Source organism: Dermochelys coriacea, chromosome 16, assembly GCF_009764565.3.
Source record: "Dermochelys coriacea isolate rDerCor1 chromosome 16, rDerCor1.pri.v4, whole genome shotgun sequence".
In the NCBI taxonomy this organism is placed as follows: Eukaryota; Metazoa; Chordata; order Testudines; family Dermochelyidae; genus Dermochelys; species Dermochelys coriacea.
In genome coordinates this window covers 4,263,889-4,286,997 of record NC_050083.1, presented here as the reverse complement: position 1 = coordinate 4,286,997, position 23,109 = coordinate 4,263,889, and the positions used below count along the sequence as shown (strand labels likewise).

Sequence of the window (23,109 nt, the reverse complement as noted above, 5' to 3'; positions counted from 1 at the left end):
TCCCACCGACAAAAACAAAAGTCAGCGCCTATGCCCACTTGCCACAGTAACTGTGTCAATAAACAAGAGCTCTGTTCCTGATCAAAGAGAAGCCAGAAATTCAGCTTCTAATGTGCCAGTCCAGAGCTTTCTAGGAAATGTCCTGGCTGCTGCTTTGGTTAGCAGTCAGAGTGATGGAAACCTGCGTAAACAGTTCTTGCTAACTGATACCATGCAGAATAGTCTGAGCTATTAGCTGGCACTTCACATCTGTTTCCTGAACTCTTGCAGGGGGAGTCTGATGACTCCTAGCACCTGGAAACTTGCTTGCAACAGAGGTGAATAATCTAGGCATTTGGGGGCTTAGTCTATATTAGACAAACTATACCAGTGTAACTAGATAAATAGTAAACTCTTTGAGTCACATCATGGCAAACCAGTTTCAATGAGCTTAAGAAAGTAACTTGCCAACAGGGACGGCGAGTTGTCTGGCCCCGTGGGGCCTATGCTCCAGGAATATCCAGAGCACAGGGGCCCCGCTCCACCAACGTTCAGAGCTGGATCTCTCTCCCAGCCCCGCCTGCTTCCCCCGGGCAATTTAAAAGGGTCCCAGGACCCCACCGCCAGCACAGTGGGGCTAAAGCAGCTTCCTGCCTGCCCTCGCTCCATGCAGTGCGCCACTCCCAGAAGTAGCTGGCACATCCCTGTGGCCCCTGAGGAGTGTCTCCGTGCGCTGCCCTCACCCCGAGCGCTGCCTCTGCTATTGGAACTGGGCCAATGGGAGCTGTGGGGGTGATGCCTGTGGGCAGCGGTGCACGGAGACCCCCAGCCCCCACCCTGCCTAGGAGCCACTGCCAGAGGGGTGTGCGGGTCGCTTTTGGGAGCCATCCGAGGGAATTGTTGCACCTGAACTCACAGCCTAGAGCCGGCACCCTGCACCCAAACTCCCTCCAAGCCCGAACCTTCACCCCTCCCGCACCCAAACACCCTCCCAGAGCCTTATGCAGGTGTGTGGGCAGGGGGAGGAATTGGACCCGATCTGGATACTACCAAAAATTATACAAACCTGCTGCCTCCTGCATGCCAAGTTAAGTCAAAGCCATTTCAGCAAGATTTGAACCTGTTTAACTCAGGGAGTCACTGGCTTAAACTTCACTGAAACCAGTTTCAATGATGCTTAAAGTCAGTAACGTGCCTCTACATCAGGGCTTTGTGCTGATGTAATTAAAAAAGGCACACCATTGCAACTTGCCTAATAGGACAGGGCCTTGGTCTTGTAAGCAGTAGAGTCCAAATCTTGTTTTTCCTGCATGACGTTTGCAACTTCTGGCCCTCTTGTCTGACAAGGGGCAGGGGAAGGCTGGGTTACTAGGTGGCCTATGTTGTGCAGCAGCCAGCGTGAGTAATTAGCAGACGAGGAGCTAAAGACATTGGTATGTGTATTTGTACTGTACCTACCAGAGAGCTCACAAGTTATGTTGACAACGGAGAGGACCTGAGAATTGGCAATGCCTGAACAGTGATGTCTAGTCCAGGACTAGTTAGTTCCATGGCTCACTCTCTGGTCACCAAACAGCTGCCTTTCTGACTTGGCCTAGCATGCTCTCAGGAGGGTCTCTAAGGCACCTAGGTAGCAGCATGGCATATTGGGTCAGGTGTAGGAAGGGAAGGAGAAGAAAAGGGGTGTATGGAAGAGATTGAGATGGGGTTGGCAGTAGGCTTATTAAGACAGCTTTAACAAGATGGAGCCAGGGACCTATAGACCAGACAGCCTGACCTCCATACCTGGGAAGCTACTAGAGCAATGTATAAAACATTCAGTTTGCAAACACCTGCAGGATAAGGGGTGATCACTAGCAGCCAGCCTGGATTTACCAAGAACAAATCATGCCAAACCAGCTTTATTTCCTTCTTTGACAGGGTAACTGGTTTGGTGGATAGGGGGAACGTGGTGGACAGAATATAGTTGGACTTCAGCACGGCTTTTGACACAGTCCCACGTGACATTCTGATAAGTAAACTGAAGAAATGCAGGCTTGGCGGAACTACCATGGATACAAAATTGGTTAAACAACCACAAAGAGTAACTATTAATTGGATTATGTCAGATTGGAGGGAGGTCTCAAGTGGGGTTTCACAGGGATCTGGTCTGGTTCCGGTGTTGCATAACATCTTTATTAATGGTCTGGATGTAGGTCTAGAGAGCACACTGATCAAATTTGCAGATAACTCAAAGCTAGGGGGGTTGCGAACACTTTGGAGGATAGAGCTACAATTCAGAGGGATCTTGATAAATTGGAGAACTGAGTTATAGACAACACAATGAAGGACAACAAAAATTCAACAAAGACAAATGTCAGGTGCTACACTTAGGGAAGAAAAACAAAATGCACTTATACAGAAAATGGGGGATAACTGGTTTGGCAGCAGCACTGCTGAGAAGGATCTGGGAGCTGTGGTGGATCACAATCTCAACATGAGTCAGCAACGCAATGCTATTGCAAAAAAAGCTAATCAATTTTAGGTTGCATTAACAGAGACATAGTATACAATTCACGGGAGGTGATAGTACCGCTCTACTTGGCACTGGTTAGGCCTCAGCTGGAGTACTGTGTCCAATTTTGGTCACCAATGTATAGAAAGGATGTGGAGAAATGGAAAGGACCCAGAGGCGAGCAACAAAGATGATCAAAGGGATGGAATGTAAGCCATATAAGCAAAGGTTGAAGGAACTGGGTATGTTTAGTTTGGAAAAGAGGAGATTAAAGAGGGACACAATAGCAGTCTTCAAATAATTGAAAGGCTGCCATAAAAAAGATGGAGAAAAGTTGTTCTGTCTTGCCACAGAGGACAGGACAAAAGATAATGGGTTCAAATTACAGCACAGCAGATTTAAATTAAATCCCAGGAAAAACTTCATAGCTGTAAGAACTGTAGGACAATGGTACAGATGCCTAGGGAGGTTGTGGAAGCTCCTTCACTGGAGGTTTTCATAAAGAGACTGGAGTCATCTGTCTTGGATGGTTTAGTCACAACAAATCCTTCATCTTGGCAGGGGGCTAGAATAGATGACCTTTGCAGTTCCTTCTAACCCTATGATTCGATGATTCTACAGGTGTTATGCAAGGACTTAGTATGCTACTCCATTGTGAGCACAAGGTGGAGATCCTGCTTCACAAGCTAGTAAACTGACCTGTTCACACAATGCTCCCTCTGGTATACGTTATGGCTCATGGTTTGCAAAGTGTCCCAAACACACACTGTCACCTGCATAAATAGCGAATAAAAGGTAACTAAGGAGAGGAGTCAGGTCATAGAGCTGTCGTTACAGCACCTGCATGGAAAAGGTAACTGTGTCTGAAGGCTTAACCTTTACCTCCAACGGATATCTCTGCTGCTTTTCTGATGTGTACAATACAGGCCTCCTTGACTGCTTAGGTTTCCAGTCACTTGTCTCCAGTGGCATTTCTGGTGTTGGTTTGCCAGAGGAGACAGGACTTGAATTTCTTGTGGGCATGGAAGAAAGGTAATGGCATCAGGTTAGAAAGCTCAGCTTTTTTCCCTTCTCTTGGTCCTTACCTACTCCGCCCTCCCCACACACAGCCTAGCACAGTTCACCTCTAAAAAAAATAAACATAGCTGTTATCTATGTTATTGTTATCTATCTATGTTATCTATGTTGTTATCTATAATCAATAAAAACTGAATTCTGCCAAGCCTTCTTATCCCACTGCAACAGAGAGATCCTTAGCTTTGGGGTTTCAGGCTCCTTGAGGAAAAATTGTTCTTGGAATCCAGGTTACCTTTGTTGTTCAATTCTGAACTCTTCTGCCACTTTAAAACCCCAGAGCTTGTTTGGGGTAATTCAACCCAGACAACTATATTTTTCATCTGGCAAGTGAGGTGTATGGAACAGTCATATCTCCTAATGGGTTTAGAGTAGTGTCACTTACTCATGGTTATTTTTCTATGTGAGTTGCTTCAGAAAAATCTCTTCTAATGCTGGAAGTTGAATAGAAGGTGAGTATCAGCAGACAAAGTCTCACTACAATTGTTCTGCCCATTCATGTAGTAAGCAGCATCAATCTAAAGATGCTTTGTTTTGTTTCCACAGACATCCCCACTGTGGAGTAGGTGTCTGTCAGGCCTTGTGGATTCGCTTCTCTGTCTACCATTAGAAAGGAATCAATTTCCTGATACTGGATCAGTGGTATTTACTTCAGCAGAGCCCTTAGAGTTAAGATTACTGTGATTGCTCCACCTCCCTTGGGGTCAGTAGAGGCTGAGAGGCGAGGAGATAAATACTGATCTTTACCTATTTCTGGATTGCCAGGCTAGTACCAATCATTTTAGTGCTCTGGCGCTGGAGCGGGGTTAGTTTTATACTGGGTACTCCTAACTTCAGGGGTTACATGGATTTCCCTCACAAATGCCTTCAACTCCCAGGCCAGAAGTTTGTTCCTTTTATTTCCTCTTGTTTCTGCTGAGAACATCTGAGTGAGCTTCAATTTGATCTGTTTAATAAGGTATTTTATTTCCCTCTTGTATCATAAAACCGGGAGAAACTTTCTTTGTAACTCTTTGTTTATGTAACTTTCTCGCCAATTTGCTCAAGCTTTCCCATCCCATGCCTCCTCTCGCTGACCTCTCCTTGACACCTTCCCTGCCTTGGCATGCCCTTTTAACGCTGTAAAAGTCAAAATAATGAAGTGCAAAACTTCTTCATTGCTGTCTGGATTCGGGGAGTAACTTTAAACATTGCAGACTAACCGTAGGTTCATCAAGCTCACCTCGTAAATGGGAGCAGATTAGTACTTGTTCCAGCCATGCAGCTTTCAGCTCATCACAGGAGAACGTGGGCTGAGAGCCGTGCCCCTCTGTGGGCAAAAGAAATAAGCAAAATCTTTATCGTTCAGAGTAGGAGCTCTCCAGCCTTTTCCTGTGGCCTCTCTCAGGCTGCCAGAGCTCTTCTCCGAGTTGTCTCTTCCTGTTCCCACTTGCAGGGATTAGTCCCCTACACTGCAAGCTTCTGGCCTCTCCAGAAGGCAGTGTCCGTTGGGTCACTCTCCCCCACTCATCTCCATGCAGGGTTCCCAGGGTGTGAGATGGGGAGTGGTGCCAACCACCGTGTCAGCTCTTCCACCTGCTCCCGTGAAGACCATCTGTCTGTATGCAGCCACTGAGAGGGTGAAAAGCAGAGAAGTGTTTTTATAACACAGACTTTCTGGCCTTCAGAGTAGCAGCCGTGTTAGTCTGTATTCGCAAAAAGAAAAGGAGTACTTGTGGCACCTAAGAGACTAACAAATTTATTAGAGCATAAGCTTTCGTGAGTTGCAGCTCACTTCATCGGATGCATTTCTGGCCTTCAGCGCCCCTGGAAATTGTATTGAATATCCTTTTCTCCAAGACTCTGTTGGAACTGGGGAGGCAAACAGGGTTTTCCTGTCTGTCAGGAAGATAGTTTCATTTTAAATTTAAGAAAGTATCTGCTGGTACTAGTTAGATATAACCTGTATCTATTGCTTTCTCTCTGTATTCTGTTCAATGTGTACTATTTTCTTAGCCCAGAGAAGCATCATACCACAATGAAATATTTCTGTGAAAGATCTCTCTTATCCTCTCTGACTGAAACAGGAAGTTCCCCAAAAGTCAAGGGATTAAGCAGAGATAGGGGAGGCCAGAACTCTACCTCTATCCCCAATTCCACTATAGACTAGAACTAACTTGCCATAAAAAACTGCTGCTGTTTAGTTAGGTCTTGGAAATTCACCACTACAAGTTCAGCAATTTTGCACTTGGGTACGTTTTTGTTTCTCTGAGGAAGGGGAAGGTTAAGTGATTTGTCTAAGATTATATAGCAAACTTTTCTCAGAACTAAGATTGGAACACGGCCCTGTGGTTAATCCACAGTGCCTCTGGGGCAACTCATGCAACTTTCATCTCAATCTGCCTGTTTGTAGAGTGGGCTAACAATGCTCACTTGGCTCTATCAGACGCTCTGCAGATCTACAAATGAATGCTATCTAGGTGCTAAATCTCTAGAATAAAAGTAATATTCTGGGAAGAGGAGAGACTGCTAGTGGAGCTGGCTGAGACCTCTTCTCTAGCTGCTGTCCATCAAGGGCAATTGCCCCTGCTCATCACGGGGAGGGCAGGGTATGGGATTCATCACTAATCCTGGACAAATACCTGCTGCCCATAGCTTGCCAGGACCCGACATCCTTTCCTGTCTGACAGAGATCCAGCCAGACCAATGTGCGCTCACATTACACAACATGCATACCTATCTGCATGATGGTCAGCTTCCTCTGGCTGCAGTTTGGTGCCATCTTGTGACTAAAGAGCATACCCAGAGTAATCCCACCTGTGTTCTTCTATGGCTGCCCTTGCAGTAAAGAAGGGAAAGGAAGCTTCCGTTCTGAAATCAGGGTTTTTCCATTAGGACCCTGAGTGTGTACATAAAGTTATTTTATATCCACTCCCCCAGCAATGCTGGGATAGTCACTTAGAATGAGTAATTCTTTTATGCATGCCAGCACCCCTAAACAGATGAAAGACTTGCATAACTTTATTTAAATGATTGCCCCCACTTCCTTTCCTGGGGTGGGTCTAAGACCCCTCAGTTACCCTACACAGACACCTCCTGCATCACCATTTAATTCATTTTCCACTCTAAGACAATGGCCATATGGGTGGGGGGGACTCCTCTCCAACTATTGTTTTGTGGTTTGTTTTTTCCTTAAAACTAACCTCCCCTTTTCCCAATCAAACTTTACTGCCATGTGGCTCTCGTTCCCCCATCCCATCCCCCATTCCCTCCCACAAAAAGCCCCTCACTTTTATAAACCCAGGACTGGGTACTTGAGATTACAGTGAGTTGTATTTGAGTTTGGATTGATCTTCCATGGAAAGTAGTGTGATCCCCTTTGTTAGTGTGTCTTAAAACTAGACTAGACAAAGTCATTAGAGGAACAATTCTGCATTTGCTTCTTGTCCCATCTCTCATTCCCATGGAAGACAACTATCACAGTACAGGTCCATCTAATCTATAACCTACATGGTCAATTCCACCCAAACTTGATCAAAATATTGTTTACGATAAATCAAACATCTCCCTTGAATGCAAATGAGCATGGTAAATGTTTAAAGGCCATGATTAAAGTTAGTTAAAAATTTCTGTGAACTTTTTAAAATGAAAATACCTTTGACCAATTTTTTTCATTTTCATCAAATAAAAGGCCTTTGAAACTGAACAAAACAATTACATTTCTTTAGGAACTTTTTGTGAATATGTATATGTGTGTTTAAACCAGCTTTTAAATCATGATGGCCTGGAGGATCTGTTTCTAGGGAATTATATCTACTAAGGCTTGCTTCTGTGGCCTATGCCAAACAGGGATTTCCCTCGATTTTGGGCCACCTGTACATACCTCACATCAGGCATTAGTTTTTAGCCAAGTTAATAAAGGATTATACTGAACATCTGCAATGCTGGCCTGGACTCCTAATGACATCCTGAAAACGACCCTTTTGACATTGGGACAGAAAGGTGAGCTCTGATTCACTGGATAGCAAAGGGCAGATGTGCTCCTGTAGGTCAATAGGACCAAGTATTGAGTCTATCTTACCATCTGGGATACTTCTTGGTGTCACTTAAGATGTTGACAGATGTAAGACAGTAATACAATTCTCCAAAAATGCCAACCATTCTAGACCACAGTGGGATGACTGGATAGTCTTTTCTCAAAGCCTTTATGGGCTGTCTTGACAGGAAAACAGCTTAGTTCAGTTTCATTGACTGCTTATAACTCTCTTGCTCCCTTTCTCCGAGGGAACTGGAATGGGAGCTGCTTGGATGGAAACCTCCTTGCTTATATCACAGGCTGGATGATCTGATATGCTCCACCTCTTGCATAAACTCCTGCAAACAACGCTTTACAGTTCTGAAAATATTATAAGGGATACAGCAAATGGTGTATTGACCAAACACTTAAAATGAGATCACTCTGTTACCAGCCTAACCATGTATTTTTGTACCTCTACCTGCAGGGGAACAGGTTGCTGTATTCCGTGCTCTGGATGGACAAGTGTATGTAGTCGATGCCTACTGCCCACACCTGGGTGCGAACCTTGCTGCTGGCGGCCGCGTGGTGGGTAACTGTATCGAGTGCCCATTTCATGGGTGGCAGTTTCGGGGAGAAGACGGAAAATGCACTACAATCCCATATGCTGAAAAAGGTGATTCTCCGCTTTCTCCTCCCCCTTCCCATGACTCTGCAATCAAGACCCTGTGGCAGTGGCAATGCCCTGTCTGTTCAGATACAGAACACGCTTTCCTAAGGAAATATCACTCTGGAAACATCCACATGGACAGGTAGCAAAATGTAACTGTCAATGTGGAATCATCATCAGCAGACAGGTGTACTTCTAGTGGGGTCCCTCAGGGATTTACGCCATTCAACATTTTTATCAGTGACCTGAAAAAAAACATAAAATCATCGCTGATAAATTTTGCAGATGACAAAAATTTGGGGGGTGGGGGTGAAGGGGTGATGAATAATGAAGCGGCCAGGTGTCTGATACAGAGCCATCTGGTAAACTGGGTGAAAGCAACCAATATGCGTTTCTGGATTTTCTTCTAAAAGCTCTGCTCTAGGAATTATTTTGGTGCAGGTCTCTGGACTGTTATACAGGAGGTCAGACTAGATGATCACAATGTTCCTTTCTGGCCTTGCACTGTATGACTCTATGAAGGACATGATATTGTGAGATGTTCATATAGTTTAAGTTGACCTCATGTACAAAATTGATTCTGTATATAATTTTAAAAGAACACTATTTAACTCCTCAAATTGATGGGGCTCATTGACATGAATTATTTTATTTATTTAAATAACTTGAATGAATGATATAGTAAATTGAGGCCTTTGCACAGGTTGTCATAACTTCAGATTTAATTTTAATCAGGTTTATTTTTAAAAAGAGATATATAATTAATGTACATTTTCAAAAACCCAATTAAACATTTTTAGAAGCCCATCAATTTTTATCCACTCTAGGTTGGGCCCCCAAAGGTACATCTACACTGCCGCTTAGAGCAAGCCTCTGACCCCAGGTACACAGACTCATGGTAGTGGCGCTTAAGCTAGCATGTTAAAAATAGCAGTGTGGACATTGTGGCATGGGCAGCAGCTTGGGCTAGCTACCCAGGTCCAAAGGTGTCTGATCGCCAAGCTCAAGTGGCTAGCCCATGCCACAATGTCCACTCTACAAGTCTGTCTACCTGGGCTCACTCCCAGCTGCAATGTAGATGTACCTTCAGACTGACCTTGGAGAACATGAACCACAAAACCATTGTTCCGCATTGTTCTGTAAGAGCTTACAGCTCCTCTACAACCAGTACAAGAGATTCTGTGCAGCACTAATGTCTTCTGTTAGGATTCTGCCTCTCTGTGCTCGTGGCTGTAGCTCAGGGCCGAGTGAACCTAGGACACAGTATTAGACTTGGCACCATCTGCTCTACACTAATCTCTTTCTCCCCTCCGCAGTGCCAGACTTTGCAAAGATCAAAACATGGCCCTCGTGTGAAATAAACGGAATCATACTTGTCTGGTATCACTGTGATGGTGTTGATCCAGTGTGGGCTGTCCCAGAGCAGGAAGAGATCACCTCCAAGGAATGGGTGTATCGTGGCCACACAGAGCATTTTGTCAATGCACACATTCAGGTAGAAGACTTCTACTATGTCCGGCCAGACTCTGGGTAATGCTGCAGGTTTGTGCGCTCTGGAAATTGTGCCCTACCTGAAGCAGAGGAGGACTCCAGCTCTGCCAATCACTAGCATGAGCACTGTAGTTTACAGCTTTGAAACTTTGACTCTTACATGGTTAAGAAAGGAAGGAGCTGGTAGAACTGAGCAAATGGTCTTAACTCCATGTCAACTGTTTCCTCCTGGAGCCCAGTGCAGGCAAAATTCCCCTTGACTTCAGTAGAAGCTCTGCCTAGGATGCATGATCCAGTCACTCCATTATAACAGCTAAAGCAGCCATGTGGATGTAATTGGACTTGTTAAAAGAAACTCAAGGGAGTTGGGCACCCAAATGAATACCAAGGGGGTGTGTGCCCAACTACTTAAGGCTCCTCTGAAAATCTCAACCCAGAGCAAGACTTGACCATTTCCCTTCTTCTATTAAATGGCACTTGGAAAAACACACAAGCCCTTGGTGTGTCGGTTGCCTATCTCAGATGGTCCAATTCAGGTGGCCATAATACATTTATACAGCCTGTCTCTAAGCTTTATCCCTTGGAAATACACTGCCTGCCTTGTTTCGTAACTGGAACTATCAGTAACTCTTTTCAGATGACTGGTGTCAGTGACTCTCGTGGCATATGCCCAGACAAGTCAATGGAAAGAACAGCCTTTATTGTGGAGACTCCATTTTGCTCTTCTGTAGTTAAACTCTAGTTGGCCTCCGCAATTAAAGCAGGAATTCAAGTACTTTGTTATGTACAGAGAATGCAGCACAAGCTCCCCAAACGTAGGGCATGTATTCTCTGAATATAGAAAGGACAATCTGAGAATTGACAAGTGAATCTGTTAATTTAGTTTGATTTAAAAATGAGTTGATCATAAAAGGATCCTTTAAGAAACGTACACCTACTGGCAAGAGGTTTCTCTTCTGAATGATCCTAAATCCTGAATAACCCAGAGGCTTCAAACTTCCCGAAGTTAAAACTCACTGAAATCTTGTGCTTACAATAGATTTGAAGAGACTTTAATGGTTTAACTTTTTTGCTATTAATCTTCATAAAAGTTTTTTCTTCAGCTGGAGCTGACAAATGTTCTGCTACATAGAATTCCACAGAGAACTGTCTCTCTCAGAATGGCTGCCACTTCCCATTGCTCTCCATGGAAATGAGGTCACAGGCAGCTCTTAGCAAAAATGGTAATTAGCAGGGTTCTTACTGGAAACAATGGGAGGCAGTAGCCACTTTGAAAGAAGGCATCTTAACTGAGAGTTGTTAGGCCTCTGTCTTACTGAGAACAATGAGAGATGTCAGCAATTTTCAATAAGGGGAATTCTTTGAGTTTCTCTGAAGACTTTTTATGTACCAGCCTCTGCTGACACGTCTATTTATGAAAATTAATGGCCAAAATTACTGTTAATCCAAAGCATTTCTTTCCCAAAGCTACCTGGTGTCCACTCAAGAGAGACATGGAAACTGGGGAGTGTGTGCATGAAAATATGAGGCATAATGTGAGCTTTGGCGCAGGATGTGCCCGGCAATATGGGGGGCAAGAGGAAGGGAGAATTTGGGAGAGGAACGCTGAGGTGTACACCCTGTTGGCTTTGCACTGCTCTGCAAGTGCAAATCAATTCTACATTCTGCTTACTTGACTCATATATTCAGACTGCTGTGTGCTACTCCAGAGTAGGTTAAAGCAGCTGGCAAATATTAGCTTGTTACAAGTTTTTGCTAAAGAGACACTCAGTGGCCTCAAACTGATTGCTAACAATTGTTAAATCTACTCTGGGAGCACGCATGCTAAAATGCTTTGCTCACAATAATATGGTCAGTGTGGTGCTGCGATAGGGCGGAGTGTGTGTCCTCACTGCATTTCCAGACCTTAACATGTTTGGGTTTCTTTCAGCTTAACCTCAGCTCTGCCTTTATCAGGTTCATGATGCTTGGTTTTAAGATAACTGCAACATCCCAGTAAAAATTTACCCTAAATTACTAATAGACAACATGAAGATGGAGTTAAGGTTGCTTGTATATTTGGAATTGTTGTGATTACTGCTACGGAATAGCTAAATGCTGTACACCCTGCTAGTCTGTGCTAAGATACCCCATTGTTACCCACATGTTTGGCTCATCGCTCTGTTATGTCTTATCTTTTATATATTGAACTCTCTGGGGTAGGGACTGTCACTGTCATGTCTGTACAGAGCTTGGTGCCGTGGGGTTCAACCTCACTGAGGTCTCTGGATGTTGCTGCAGTGTTACTGTAAAGATATAGTGCCTATATCTGAATATCCAGCTAACTTGGAACAAATTAACTTGTATTGATGGTGTCTGATTGGTAACAGTTAGTGTTCCCCACATACAGGAAATCCCTGAAAATGCTGCAGACTTTGCTCATCTAACTTTTCTGCACGAACCAGTTTTTATGAGTGGAGTTGACCTGAGATACACACACTCCAAGCTGTGGGAATCTGTGAAGCACTGCTGGAAGGTAAAAGGATCAACATAACACATTTATTACCTCTGAGTCACTGCATTGACTTGCAAGTCCAGTTCAAGCTTTCCTTTGCTTCAGAGTTTTCCATAATTTTTGCCTCTCTCTCCTCTCACACCCTTATGGTCGGCTTGAGCGCCCTTTTCCCATCTTGAACTCACTGGACCTCAACCCTCCAGACATACTTTCTTGTATGAAGCCTCCTTAGAAATATGACCAGCCTCTTCCCTTTCCACCTTCACTTCAGATATTCTACAACATGCTCAAACTACAATGGTCCTACCCCATACGTCTTGTTTTGTACTTTTCCCCCCATGTCTCTAGACTGAGTCACTTCTTCTCAATCTCTTTTAGGCTGAATGGCAGCCAGAGCCAGAACCCAACAAGCACTGTTCCCAGTTAGTGGTTAAACACAGTCTAACAGTGTTTGGAAAGCACTTCTCCGTGATGGATTTCACAGTTAGAGCCAGACAGGTAGGTAACACGCTTCACAAAACAGTACTCACAAGTACCAGGAACAAAGGAAGTTCTAGTGATTAAAGAGCACAATGAAGTGTAGTCTGGGCTCTCTCACAAACTTGCTTAGGTTTTACCTAAGTAATTTGACTTCCCGGTGCCACAGTTAAATGTCTGCAAAAAGAGGTAAGCTGGGTGCAAGCAAACATTATGCATTTTCATACATATCTCCAGGGGCAGAAAAAGACCCAGGGGTGCTGATACATATAGAGCACTCTGTCCTGAGGATTGAAGATGCAAAGCATTAGCAACACCAGGAGGAGAAACAGCCCTAGAGTGACTTGGTTTGTTTCTGTCTAAACTTATGGAATAAATTGATGGTTTGCATGGACAGCGGGGAAGTTCCACAGGACTGAAGAGAAGCTAATATGCCAACATTTAGAAAGGGTAAATGGGATGACCTGAGTAATGATAGGCCAGGCAGGCTGACATAGATCCTTGGCAAAATAATGGAATGGCTAATATGGGACTTGATTAATAAAGCATTAACGGATGGGAATAAATACCAGTTAACATAAGTTTATGGAAAAAAGATCCTGTCTAACTTGTTTGTTTTTAATGAGATTACAAGTTTGGTTGATAAATGTTGCTTTAAAGCCTTTCACCTGGCACTATGTGACATTTTGATTAAGAAATTCCAATGATACAAAATCAGCATGGCACAAATGAGAAAACTAAGTCTCAGATGTAATTATAAAAGGGGAATCCTCATCGAACAGGCATGTTTCTAGTGTGGCCCCACAGGAATTGGTTCCTAGCCCTACTCTCTAACATTTTTTAATCAATTACTGATAAAGTTTGCACAAGACACAAACATTGGTGTGGTAATTAGTGAAGAGGACAGATCTCTGATCTAAATCGGCTTGGCAAGCTGGGCACAAGCAAAAAAATATGCACTTTAATACCACCAAATGTTGGCATACTTACTGGATCGGAGACTCTATCCTGGGAAGCAGTGACTCTAGAAAAGATTTGGAGGTGTTGGTGGATAATCAGCTGAACATGAGCTCCCAGTCTGGCACTGAGCTAATCTGATCCTTGGATATCTAAACAGGGAAATCTCAAGGAAGAGCAGAGAGATCATTTTACCTCTGTATGTGACACTGGTGCGACCGCTGCTGGAATCCTTTGTCCAGTTCTGATGCCCACAGTTCAAGGACTTCAGTAAATTGGAGAGAGTTCAGAAAAGAGCCATGTGAATGGTTAAAGGATTAGAAAACGTGTGTAGTAAGAACGGATGGGAGCTCTGGGGGCCGAGCCTGGCCCAGAGGGGAGGGGCTGAACAACGTGGATAATTGAGGTGGGGCTGGGGTGGAAATAATGAGAATTAGAGATCTGAGGTGAAGCAGGAAGCCCCACACCAGACATGCTGTTGGCTCCCTGACAAGAGTGGGGCCAAAATCACCTTCCTTAATACAGTTGGGAGAGCTGGCAACACTGGCTGTTGCCCTTTCACACACTGGGGTGGGGGGGAGAGGCAGGACAAAAATCAAGGCCAAACAACTCAATGTAAATATTTTTTCTAAAAAAAAAAAAACCCCAAAAAGTCTCATCTCTTGGGGGTGAGACTCATGATTTAGGACTAGTTGGGGCTGGCCAGACTGCTTCCAGTCTTACCAGCTATTCCAGCTACACTGCCCAGGCTTCACTAATTGCAGCGCTCTACAGCTTACATTTTGTCTTGTTAGAGTCACTAGTTAGAAGCTCCTGTTACATTGCAAACAGACTCTATACACCCCCAGAGTCTGGGTGCAGACCTTCCTTAGTGGCAGCAACAGCACCCTCAGAAGAACCAGTTGCTGATTAGAATTTGAGCCAAACATTTTTACTCCTCTTATGAGGCCTTGCTGAAGGGACTTTTCCTGTTCGGCCGCAGAGGAATGCGCAAAGTGTGTGGTGACTGCGCTGTGGAGTCATCTCTATCGAAGGAAGGGCGAGCCTTGCAGTAGGGACTCTCTCATGACCCTGACTAGGCTGAGAAACAAGCTTTTTATTAAGTGTTAACAAGTGTTAAGACAAGTGGCTACACACACCACCTGGCACCTCCCACTGAAAAGGGGATCAAAATGGGTCTAACCCCACCCTTGCCAAATGCTGCTCATGTCTTAGAGAGACAACGGGGGTGGGGTGGGGAGGGAATCTCTTTTATTGGACCAACTTCTGTTGGTGAGTGAAAGAAGCTTTTGAGCTTAAGCAGAGCTCTGCCTCAGGTCTGGGAAATGGCACTACACAGGGATAAAACACAGTTTTTCTCCCAGAGCGTCATAGTTAGCAACACATGGACGGCCAACCCAGCTTCTGCCGCTTCCTAATCTAGCCCAAACGCCAAGGGGCAGAGAGTGGGCTCTTACAAAGATTGGAGCGGGGCAACTGGGAAGAGCTGGCTCAGAGGCTGAAGCGTAGTTGGTCTCTAGGCACAGGATGCTGGGCACCTGGTTCCAGTTTGGGCTTTACATTTGCTTTTAGGACTTTATTACAAAGCAGGGGAGAAAAAAAAAATCAACCCACACAGAACCCTAATGTTCATCTACTTCCTTGTTCCATGCAAGTGGCGTTTGCTTCTGGCTGAGGGCAGTGACTATTAGGAAGAAAATGTGTATGTGAATAGGTACAGACAATTAGCATCCTGGGGGAAAGATGTGGACAGGTGAGACCAACCAGCAGTGACAGCTCCCTGGCACTCTCCTCCAGCTCAGGCTGAACTAACTGGAGCCATTTCCTGTGGTCCCCAAGGGCCCAGGACGCTCTGCCCCTGCCCTTTCAACAGTCATGCCCTCAACTTCATGGGAAAGCTGGGCATTAGCTACACCCACCCCACACCTGGTGGAGACTCCTACCTGACTGGGAGCATCCCCAACTGGGGACTCAGGGATGGCACTGCCTGAGCAACATAAAGAGAACCCCACAGGGCAGAGAATCAGCCCCTAAATACAGGCTGTGACCCCTGGACCTGGTAGAAATATGTTCAGTCCATAGGCAGTGAGGATTCCCCAACCCTCAACCTTCCTGAGTGAGGGAATGAGCTGAATTCCTTCTCTCTCTGAAGGTGGGGCCGGGGCTGGTCTACCTGACCTTTGAACATGCTTTCCTGGGCCGTGGGATCATTCTGCAGAGCGTGACGCCCGTGGAGCCTCTCCTGCAGCAAGTCATCCATAGGATCTATTATCAGCACAGTATGCCAGCAGTGATCCCCAAATTCATTCTCAAAGTGGAGTGCGTTCAGGTAAGGCACACTGTACGGCTGCAAGTCAAGCTGGGCTGGGACTCCCAGTGTGAGGCAACTTACCCGCAGTAGTTCAGACCCTGGTGCCTTTTTCCCAGGGGATCTGCCCCAGCAGGCCCCCCCACTCTGAGTCTCCCCACCCAGGGAACCCCCAACCCTCTAGACCCACCTTGCCTCACTGGCTACTGCCAGTCATCAGCTAGCTCCCATTCACCAGGGCAGACTGCAGTGTACTGGCCATTCATCACCGGCAAGGGGGTAGGACCTGCTGCCTTTGCCTATCCTCAGGCTGCCCCTCTGCAGCCCCAGTAGGGTCTTCACCAAGGCCTGCAGCCTCAGAGTTTATCAGGCTGGCACGGCACTGCTCAGGCACCCTGTTCCCAGGCATCTAACCCTTCCCACTCTAGGGCTAGTGGGGCTCCTCCAGCTCCTAGCCCTCGGCCCTCTTATAAGGGCCAGCTGGGCCCTGATTAAGCCAGCCACACCTGTGGTTAGTTACAGTCAGCTTCCCCCAGCTGTTCTTAACCCCTTTCCCTGCTGCAGCCCTCTCCAGGGCTGCTTTTAACCCCTTCAGGACCTGAGTGGGGTGACTACCCCACTACACTGGGCTTGGATTACAACTAGTGCTAGTTCCCCTGTGCCCCACAGCCTTTGGTAATGCTGCAAATGTATAGGGCAGACATGTAGACAGGCCAAGAGGCTGAATGCTAAAGGCACAGGAGCTGGCAGGCAGCAAAGCTGCCTTTTGGTGCATTTCTTGGGTGGGTCTGGCTTAGGCTTCCACATATGTGGCAGGAGTGAAGGCCAGAAGCAAGAACGATCTGCCCCACCCACTTGGTGCTCTGAAAGCCCATGGGATTTGGGTGCCTATCCTTCCCTTGGGCCAGATGGTATCCAAAGGCCTCAGGGAAGCTGTCGCTGAAGGTGGGCACTAGGTATCCAGGACCCAACACTGCAAATGGGAGTGGGCAGGAGACTGGTGCAGATCCCAGGCATTGCACGCTGTCCTAGCCTGCCTTGTTGCACTGTATCTGCCAGTACCTGAGCCAGAGACGAGGGCCTGGATGACCACAGAAGTCCTGCATCCTGCATCAAGGACCCCCTGGGTGCCTGGCTAGGTGAAGACCCGCAGTTTCTGGGCTTTGTTGCTGTTGGGAATCCTTGATGAGAGGAGACCTTCCCCCACCTCAGATCACATTCGCTGAGCAAGGGGAGACCAAACAGTGTAATCTGGGCTCCACCAGCTCCTTCCAGTGCTTCACAACCCTTGGTGCTGGCGTTTTGATACCTTACATTGCCCCAGTTACCCACAAAACCCTGCCCCCCCAGAGCAGTGACAGAGGGCATTGCTCATTACTACTATCTGGGACCTCTCTGACTGGGGACTAGAATCCTGCTAGGGCCTGTAGCCCTTTCAACAGCAGCTCCAGGTTCACAACATCTGAGGCAGCTGAAGAGCTGGTGGCAGAAGCAAGGTGCTCTCGGACGGAGATTGCGTGATGGATGGCAAAGGCCCTTTTTAGTTTTGGTAGCCTCTAAAAACCCCACCTGAGCTCAGAGCCCCTTCTTGCTGTGCCTTGACAGACCGACAGACAGACCCAGGGGGAGGGATAGCTTAGTGGTTTGAGCATTGGCCTGCTAAACCAAGGTTGTGAGTTCCATTAAACTTATGTCTGGGTGGAATTTAAGTTGTTCCCAGGGGAACCCAAAAAAGGATTTTGATAAAGAAAACCAGGAAGAAAGGAACACTATGAATCCCTAAAGATCCCCCAAGCTTGTGTGGTGAGGATGCAGGGAGTTAATGTGAATGCTTCACACAATGCACAGTCAACCTGTGGAACTCCTTGCCAGAGGATGTTGTGAAGGCCAAGACTATAACAGGGTTCAAAAAAGAATTAGATGAATTCATGGAGGACAAGTTCATCAATAGCTATTAGCCAGGATGGGCAGGGATGGTGGCCCTAGCCTTTGTTTGCCAGAAGCTAGGAATGGGCAACAGGGGATGAATCACTTGATGATTACCTGTTAGGTTCATTCCTTCTGGGGCACCTCTCATTGGCCACTGTCGGAGGACATGATACTGGGCTAGATGGACTTTTGGTCTGACCCAGTGTGGCTGTTCTTATGTTCTATGTGGCTAATAAACACGCAAAACACAGTGCCAGCAAAAGCTGAATAGTTGAGCTTGCTTCAGAGCCAGTGGGATTGCTAGAAACACTAGTGTGCTGTACTAGTAGCATCACCAGTGGATTGGTAACATGAATGAGTCTCTAGTTCAAAGTTCCATATATCTAAAATTATTCTGTTTCTCCCCCCCCCCGCCCCCAGTTTGAACGGGATATCATGATCTGGAATAACAAGCAATATCTGTCTAAACCACTGCTGGTAAAAGAAGATTCTGCGATCCAAAGGCACAGGCGCTGGTTTGCTCAATTCTACAGTGAGAACAGCAGTAGATACATTTTCCAAAAGGATGGACTGGACTGGTGACATCCATGTGCTCAAAAGACGTCAAATGGCTTCCTCATCCATGAGAAGCCCTTCCTCATCCATGAGAATGGCAGCCAAGCTCATAGCAAGTTAATAAAACTGCATTTCTGGATTTTCAGTGGCAGTTGGGCAAATCTGCAGTACAAGAAAAACTCTCTAGTTCAATACTTCTACCCGGCCAAGTGTATTGTCTTCCATGTAAGGCTGGGCAAATCTAGTAAGTGTTGTGTAGGCTTTGCTGTCATAACTGAGCTATAGTATGGGGTGCCCCCCATCTCCAATGGGAAAATGAGACTGACAGAATCCCCTGGAGAAATCGTCTCTGTTTTGCAGCTTTTGTTATTCAGGAACAATTGCATGAAACCCTGATCCTTAGGTGCTGCAGGGCTCACATGTTCCTATTCTCTAAAGCTGTCATTTGACATCTGTTCCTCCTCCCCATAGCAAGTCACAATGGCAAACCTGGATTGTTACCATGGATGAGGAATAGGCAGGGTCACTCTAAGGAGCAGATGGTCTGTTCTCTTGCTAATGTACTTAGAAACTAGCAAGGGACCAACAGCAATGGTCAGGGCTGGCTATAGATCTCTACAGGAGTTTTTCCAAGAAGTTTATCAGCTCCTGAACAGATGTTAATGGACATATAGCATCTAATGAAGAAGGGAAGTAATTTTCCTGGTGGTCTTACAGTGTAAGAACGTAAAAAACAAGCTTCTTGTGCAAAGATTAGTTCCCCTTGGAGTAATGTGTATGAGGATAGTAACAACTGATTGAACACCAGCAGGGACTTGTTTAGGAAGCTATGGCCTCATCTGAGGCAAGTGCAAAGAGTGCTGACATACTGTACAATCAGCATTTAGTATGTGTATGAAACCGATCTCTGCTGGTCTGGCTAAAAACTGCTCTAGTTTCCATTGTGCTTTATTTCTCAGTAGTATAAATAGATGGACCAACTTCTGCCCGGACTTACAACCTCCAGGCTCCTGTTTGCTCCAGGTAAGTCCGGGCAGATTTGGTGATCGGACTGTAATGTAGTTACTCTGTGCAAATAGCCATCAAAAACGAAAGTACAGTGCACAGAACTGTTGGGAGCCTTCCATGGTAGGCTGCACCGTGCTGGAGCTGATTGACATTGTCTGCTATACAGATCACTTGTGCCAAACAAAAGAAGAGGGTTACAAGTCATTCTGTGAACCTGCCCTTGTGTATCTTGTGAATTCTGCACTTTACTGAGCCTTTTGTTTTTGCACTGAACCATAAAGCAATGTTAACCAGTGAGTCAGGAGTTTATCTAGCCCCACACTGGTTACTGTGTGAACTGCTTAAACTAGTCTCTTAATGTCAAAGTCTCGAGGGGGTAGTGTAGTCCGTTGAGGGGAGTGGCTCCTCCCCCTCCGGGTCTATGGGCAGCCAATCCGCCCCACTACAGGTAGTATTTACTTCATTGTCTGCGATGGGGGCTACGGCCAAAGAATCGCCATGGCATGGAGTTTCTCATCACCTAAATGCTGAAGCAGGCCTGTACTACGTGGCATAGCAATGTCAAGTGGGCTAGTCAACCCCTGGCAAACGTCTGGCTCTCTGATGCAATGGATCTTGTACTAATAGGGATGGGTGCCACAAAGGGGTTACAATAGTTAAATAAGTCTTAGAAGGATTACTTGTGTGTGGAACCAGGACCAGGCTGAATGTAGGAGACTGGGTTCTTCTCTTGCTTACACATCACCCAGAGAAGTTTTCACAAGTGGCTCTGGTTTCATCTTGTCGGTGAAAATTCTTTCTACAACATGAAATGGGCTTTTGTTTTGATCCTTGCCTTTACTGGTAGACTCTTTATAGTTACTATTTTTATATTACAAAGGTTTCATAAACATTTATAGAATGAAAATATACAAAGTGTTACATGACTCGTCATTCTCCATAGGTCCAGGGAAGAACCCTCAGTGCTTTCTAAACTAGCATCACTCAGCTGAGATTTACCTCTGGCTTTCTTGGGGTGGATGAAATGGAGAAATTAACATACTTTTTGGTTTGCTATAGCCTATGTGCCTGGCCTACACCCGTGGATTAAAGTCAGGCTCAGCAGAATTTGATTTTTTTTTTCTAACTTTGATGATTGATTTTTTAAAAACATTTTAAAGCTATTTTAATTTTTTACCGGGGCTGGAATTTAAGGTGGGTAGGGTTCAGATTAGATTTTTGTGGACAGTGGGGCTTCATGGGACTCACTGCATGGCTGAGGTGCCCAAGACCCTGGAGCACCAGGCGCAGGGAGGGCTGCGGTCCTGGCCTGGCCAAACAGAGATTTCCCTCCCTGCCCCCAACACAGTTTGTCAGCTGCAATGGGTGTTTACTGGCGTCTGTCAGTTCCAGCCAACCATTGCCAAGCTGCAGTGTAGTACAGCACTGTGGTGCCACCTAGTGGGCAGGAAGGAAAATCATTCCTGGCTTCAAAAGCCCCAGCCAGACTCTTCCACTTAGGATGTGTGTGAACTACAGGTTTTAATTGTGTTACCATACGTGCCATGCACAGGGCCGGCTCTAGGCACCAGCAAAACAAGCAGGTGCTTGGGGTGGCCCATTTCGAGGCGCCGGCCATGCTGCCCCTCGAAATGGGCCCCCGCCGCCCCAGCTTGCCTCCTCTCTGCCTCTGCCTGCTCCCCTGAGCGCACTGCCGCTTCTCCCACCTCCCGCCCAGGCTGGCCACGCCAAACAGCTGTTTCTTGCCTGGGAGGGGGGAGAAGCTGAGCGGTGGCGCACTCGGGGGAGGCGGCGGTTGTGGAGCGGAGGTGAGCTGGGGTGGGGAGCGGTTCCTCTACCCCTCCTGTTACTTCCTGCGCTCCCCCCCCCCCCGCTCACCTCCGCTCCGCCTGCTCCCCTGAATGCGCTGCCTCTCCCTCGGCTGGGAGGGAGGTGGGAGAAGTGGAGCAGTGGCATGTTCAGGGGAGCAGGCAGAGCGGAGGTGAGCTAGGGCAGGGAGTTGTGGGGGGGAGCCGCAGGAAGCAATGGGGGGAGGGAATGCAGCACGCCTGGAGGAGGAGGCGGGGCTGGGGAGTTGGGGAAGGGGCGGAGTTGGAGCGAAGCTTGGGGTGGGGGGGCATTAAAAAAAGGGGGGCAGCCAAAAATTTTTTTGCTTGGCGCAGCAAAAATCCTAGAGCCAGCCCTGGCCATGCATCACAAATCCAACAAGCCCTGCATCCAAAACCAAGGCCATCAATTGTCTCCTGCAACAGGCTAGATCCTGGAAGAATTCTGAGATTTTCCAGGTGGGATTATGAGTTTGCCCGCTCCTGCAGCAATTGACAAGGGTGTGGCCTGTTGTCCCAGGGGGCTGTGCACACTCAGAGTGCTGCACTCTGGACTCGTGTGAGGTACATGAGGTACTGTCAAAACACTGTGCAATAGCATATGTGGATGCACTGGCTCAAGCTGGCTAAATACAAGCATTAAATACAACAGCGAGAACTCTGCAGCCTATACGTGAGCCCCTATTTCTAGCGCCATGGAGAAATGATGTACAAATACAGCAAGAGAGATAGCTAAACAAACTGCAGTGTCTGTCTTCCACCAGTAGGAGGGTGGGAGGTAGAGTGAGGGAAGAGGAGAATGCAACAAGTACCCGGAAGCACTTATCTCAAAGAACTCAAAGAATACTTTGAGGGGACCAACAAGCTTGTGGAGAAGGGGAATCTAGTGGATAAAGTGTACTTAGATTTTCAGAAAGACTTTGACAAGGTCCCTCACCAAAGGTTCTTAAACAAAGGAAGCTGTCATGGGATAAGAGGGAAGGGCCTCTCATGGATGGGTAACTGGTTAAAAGATGGGAAACAAGGGGCTGGAATAACTGGTCAGTTTTTAGAATGGAGAGAGGTAAATAGTGGTGTTCCTCAGGGGTCTTTACTGGGACCAGTCCTATTTAACATATTCACAAATGATTTGGAAAAAGAGGTAAACGGCGAGGGGCAAAATTTGCAGATGATACAAAACCACTCAAGATAGTTATGTTCCAAGCAGACTGTGAAGAACTACAAGAGGATCTCACAAAACTGGAGTGACTGGGCAACAAAATGACATATGAAATTCAATGTTGATAAATGCAAAGTAATGCACATTGGAAAATATAATCCCAACTATACATACAAAATGATAGGTCTAAATTAGCCATTACCACTCATGAAAGAGATCTGGGAGTCATTGTGGATAGTTATCTGAAAACATCCACTCAATGTGCAGCAGTAATCAAAAAAGCAAACAGAATGTTGGGAATCCTTAAGAAAGGGATAGAAAATAAGACAGAAAATACTGTATAGCCTCTATATAAATGCAAGCAGATGTGGTCGCCCCATCTCAAAAAAGATACATTGGAATTGGAAAAGTTCCACAAAAGGGCAACAAAAATGATTAGCGATATGGAAAGGCTTCCATATGAGGAGAGATTAATAAGACTGGGACTTTTCAGCTTGGAAAAAAGAGATGACTCAAGGGCAATATTATAGAGGTCTATAAAATCATGACTGGTGTGGAGAAAGTAAATAAGGAAGCATTATTTATTCCTCATAACACAAGCAGTAGGGGTCACCAAATGAAATTAATAGGAAGCAGGTTTAACACAAACAAAAGGAAGTATTTTTTCACATAACGCAGAGTCAAACTGTGGAAC

At 46.1% G+C, this 23,109-nt stretch overlaps 1 protein-coding gene across 1 annotated transcript in view; it reads left to right on the top strand.

Annotated features, from left to right (window-relative positions):
• The window catches only part of LOC119844323 (cholesterol 7-desaturase nvd-like), a 65,237-nt gene extending 44,893 nt beyond the window's left edge, over positions 1-20,344 (top strand). The window contains exons 4-9 of the mRNA XM_038374996.2: positions 8,029-8,217; positions 9,528-9,706; positions 12,092-12,217; positions 12,575-12,694; positions 15,783-15,959; positions 18,288-20,344. Coding sequence (XP_038230924.1) covers positions 8,029-8,217; positions 9,528-9,706; positions 12,092-12,217; positions 12,575-12,694; positions 15,783-15,959; positions 18,288-18,449 — 953 coding nt within the window. The 3' untranslated portion in view covers positions 18,450-20,344. The remainder of the gene's footprint in view (positions 1-8,028; positions 8,218-9,527; positions 9,707-12,091; positions 12,218-12,574; positions 12,695-15,782; positions 15,960-18,287) is intronic.
• Positions 20,345-23,109: the final 2,765 nt, after the last annotated feature.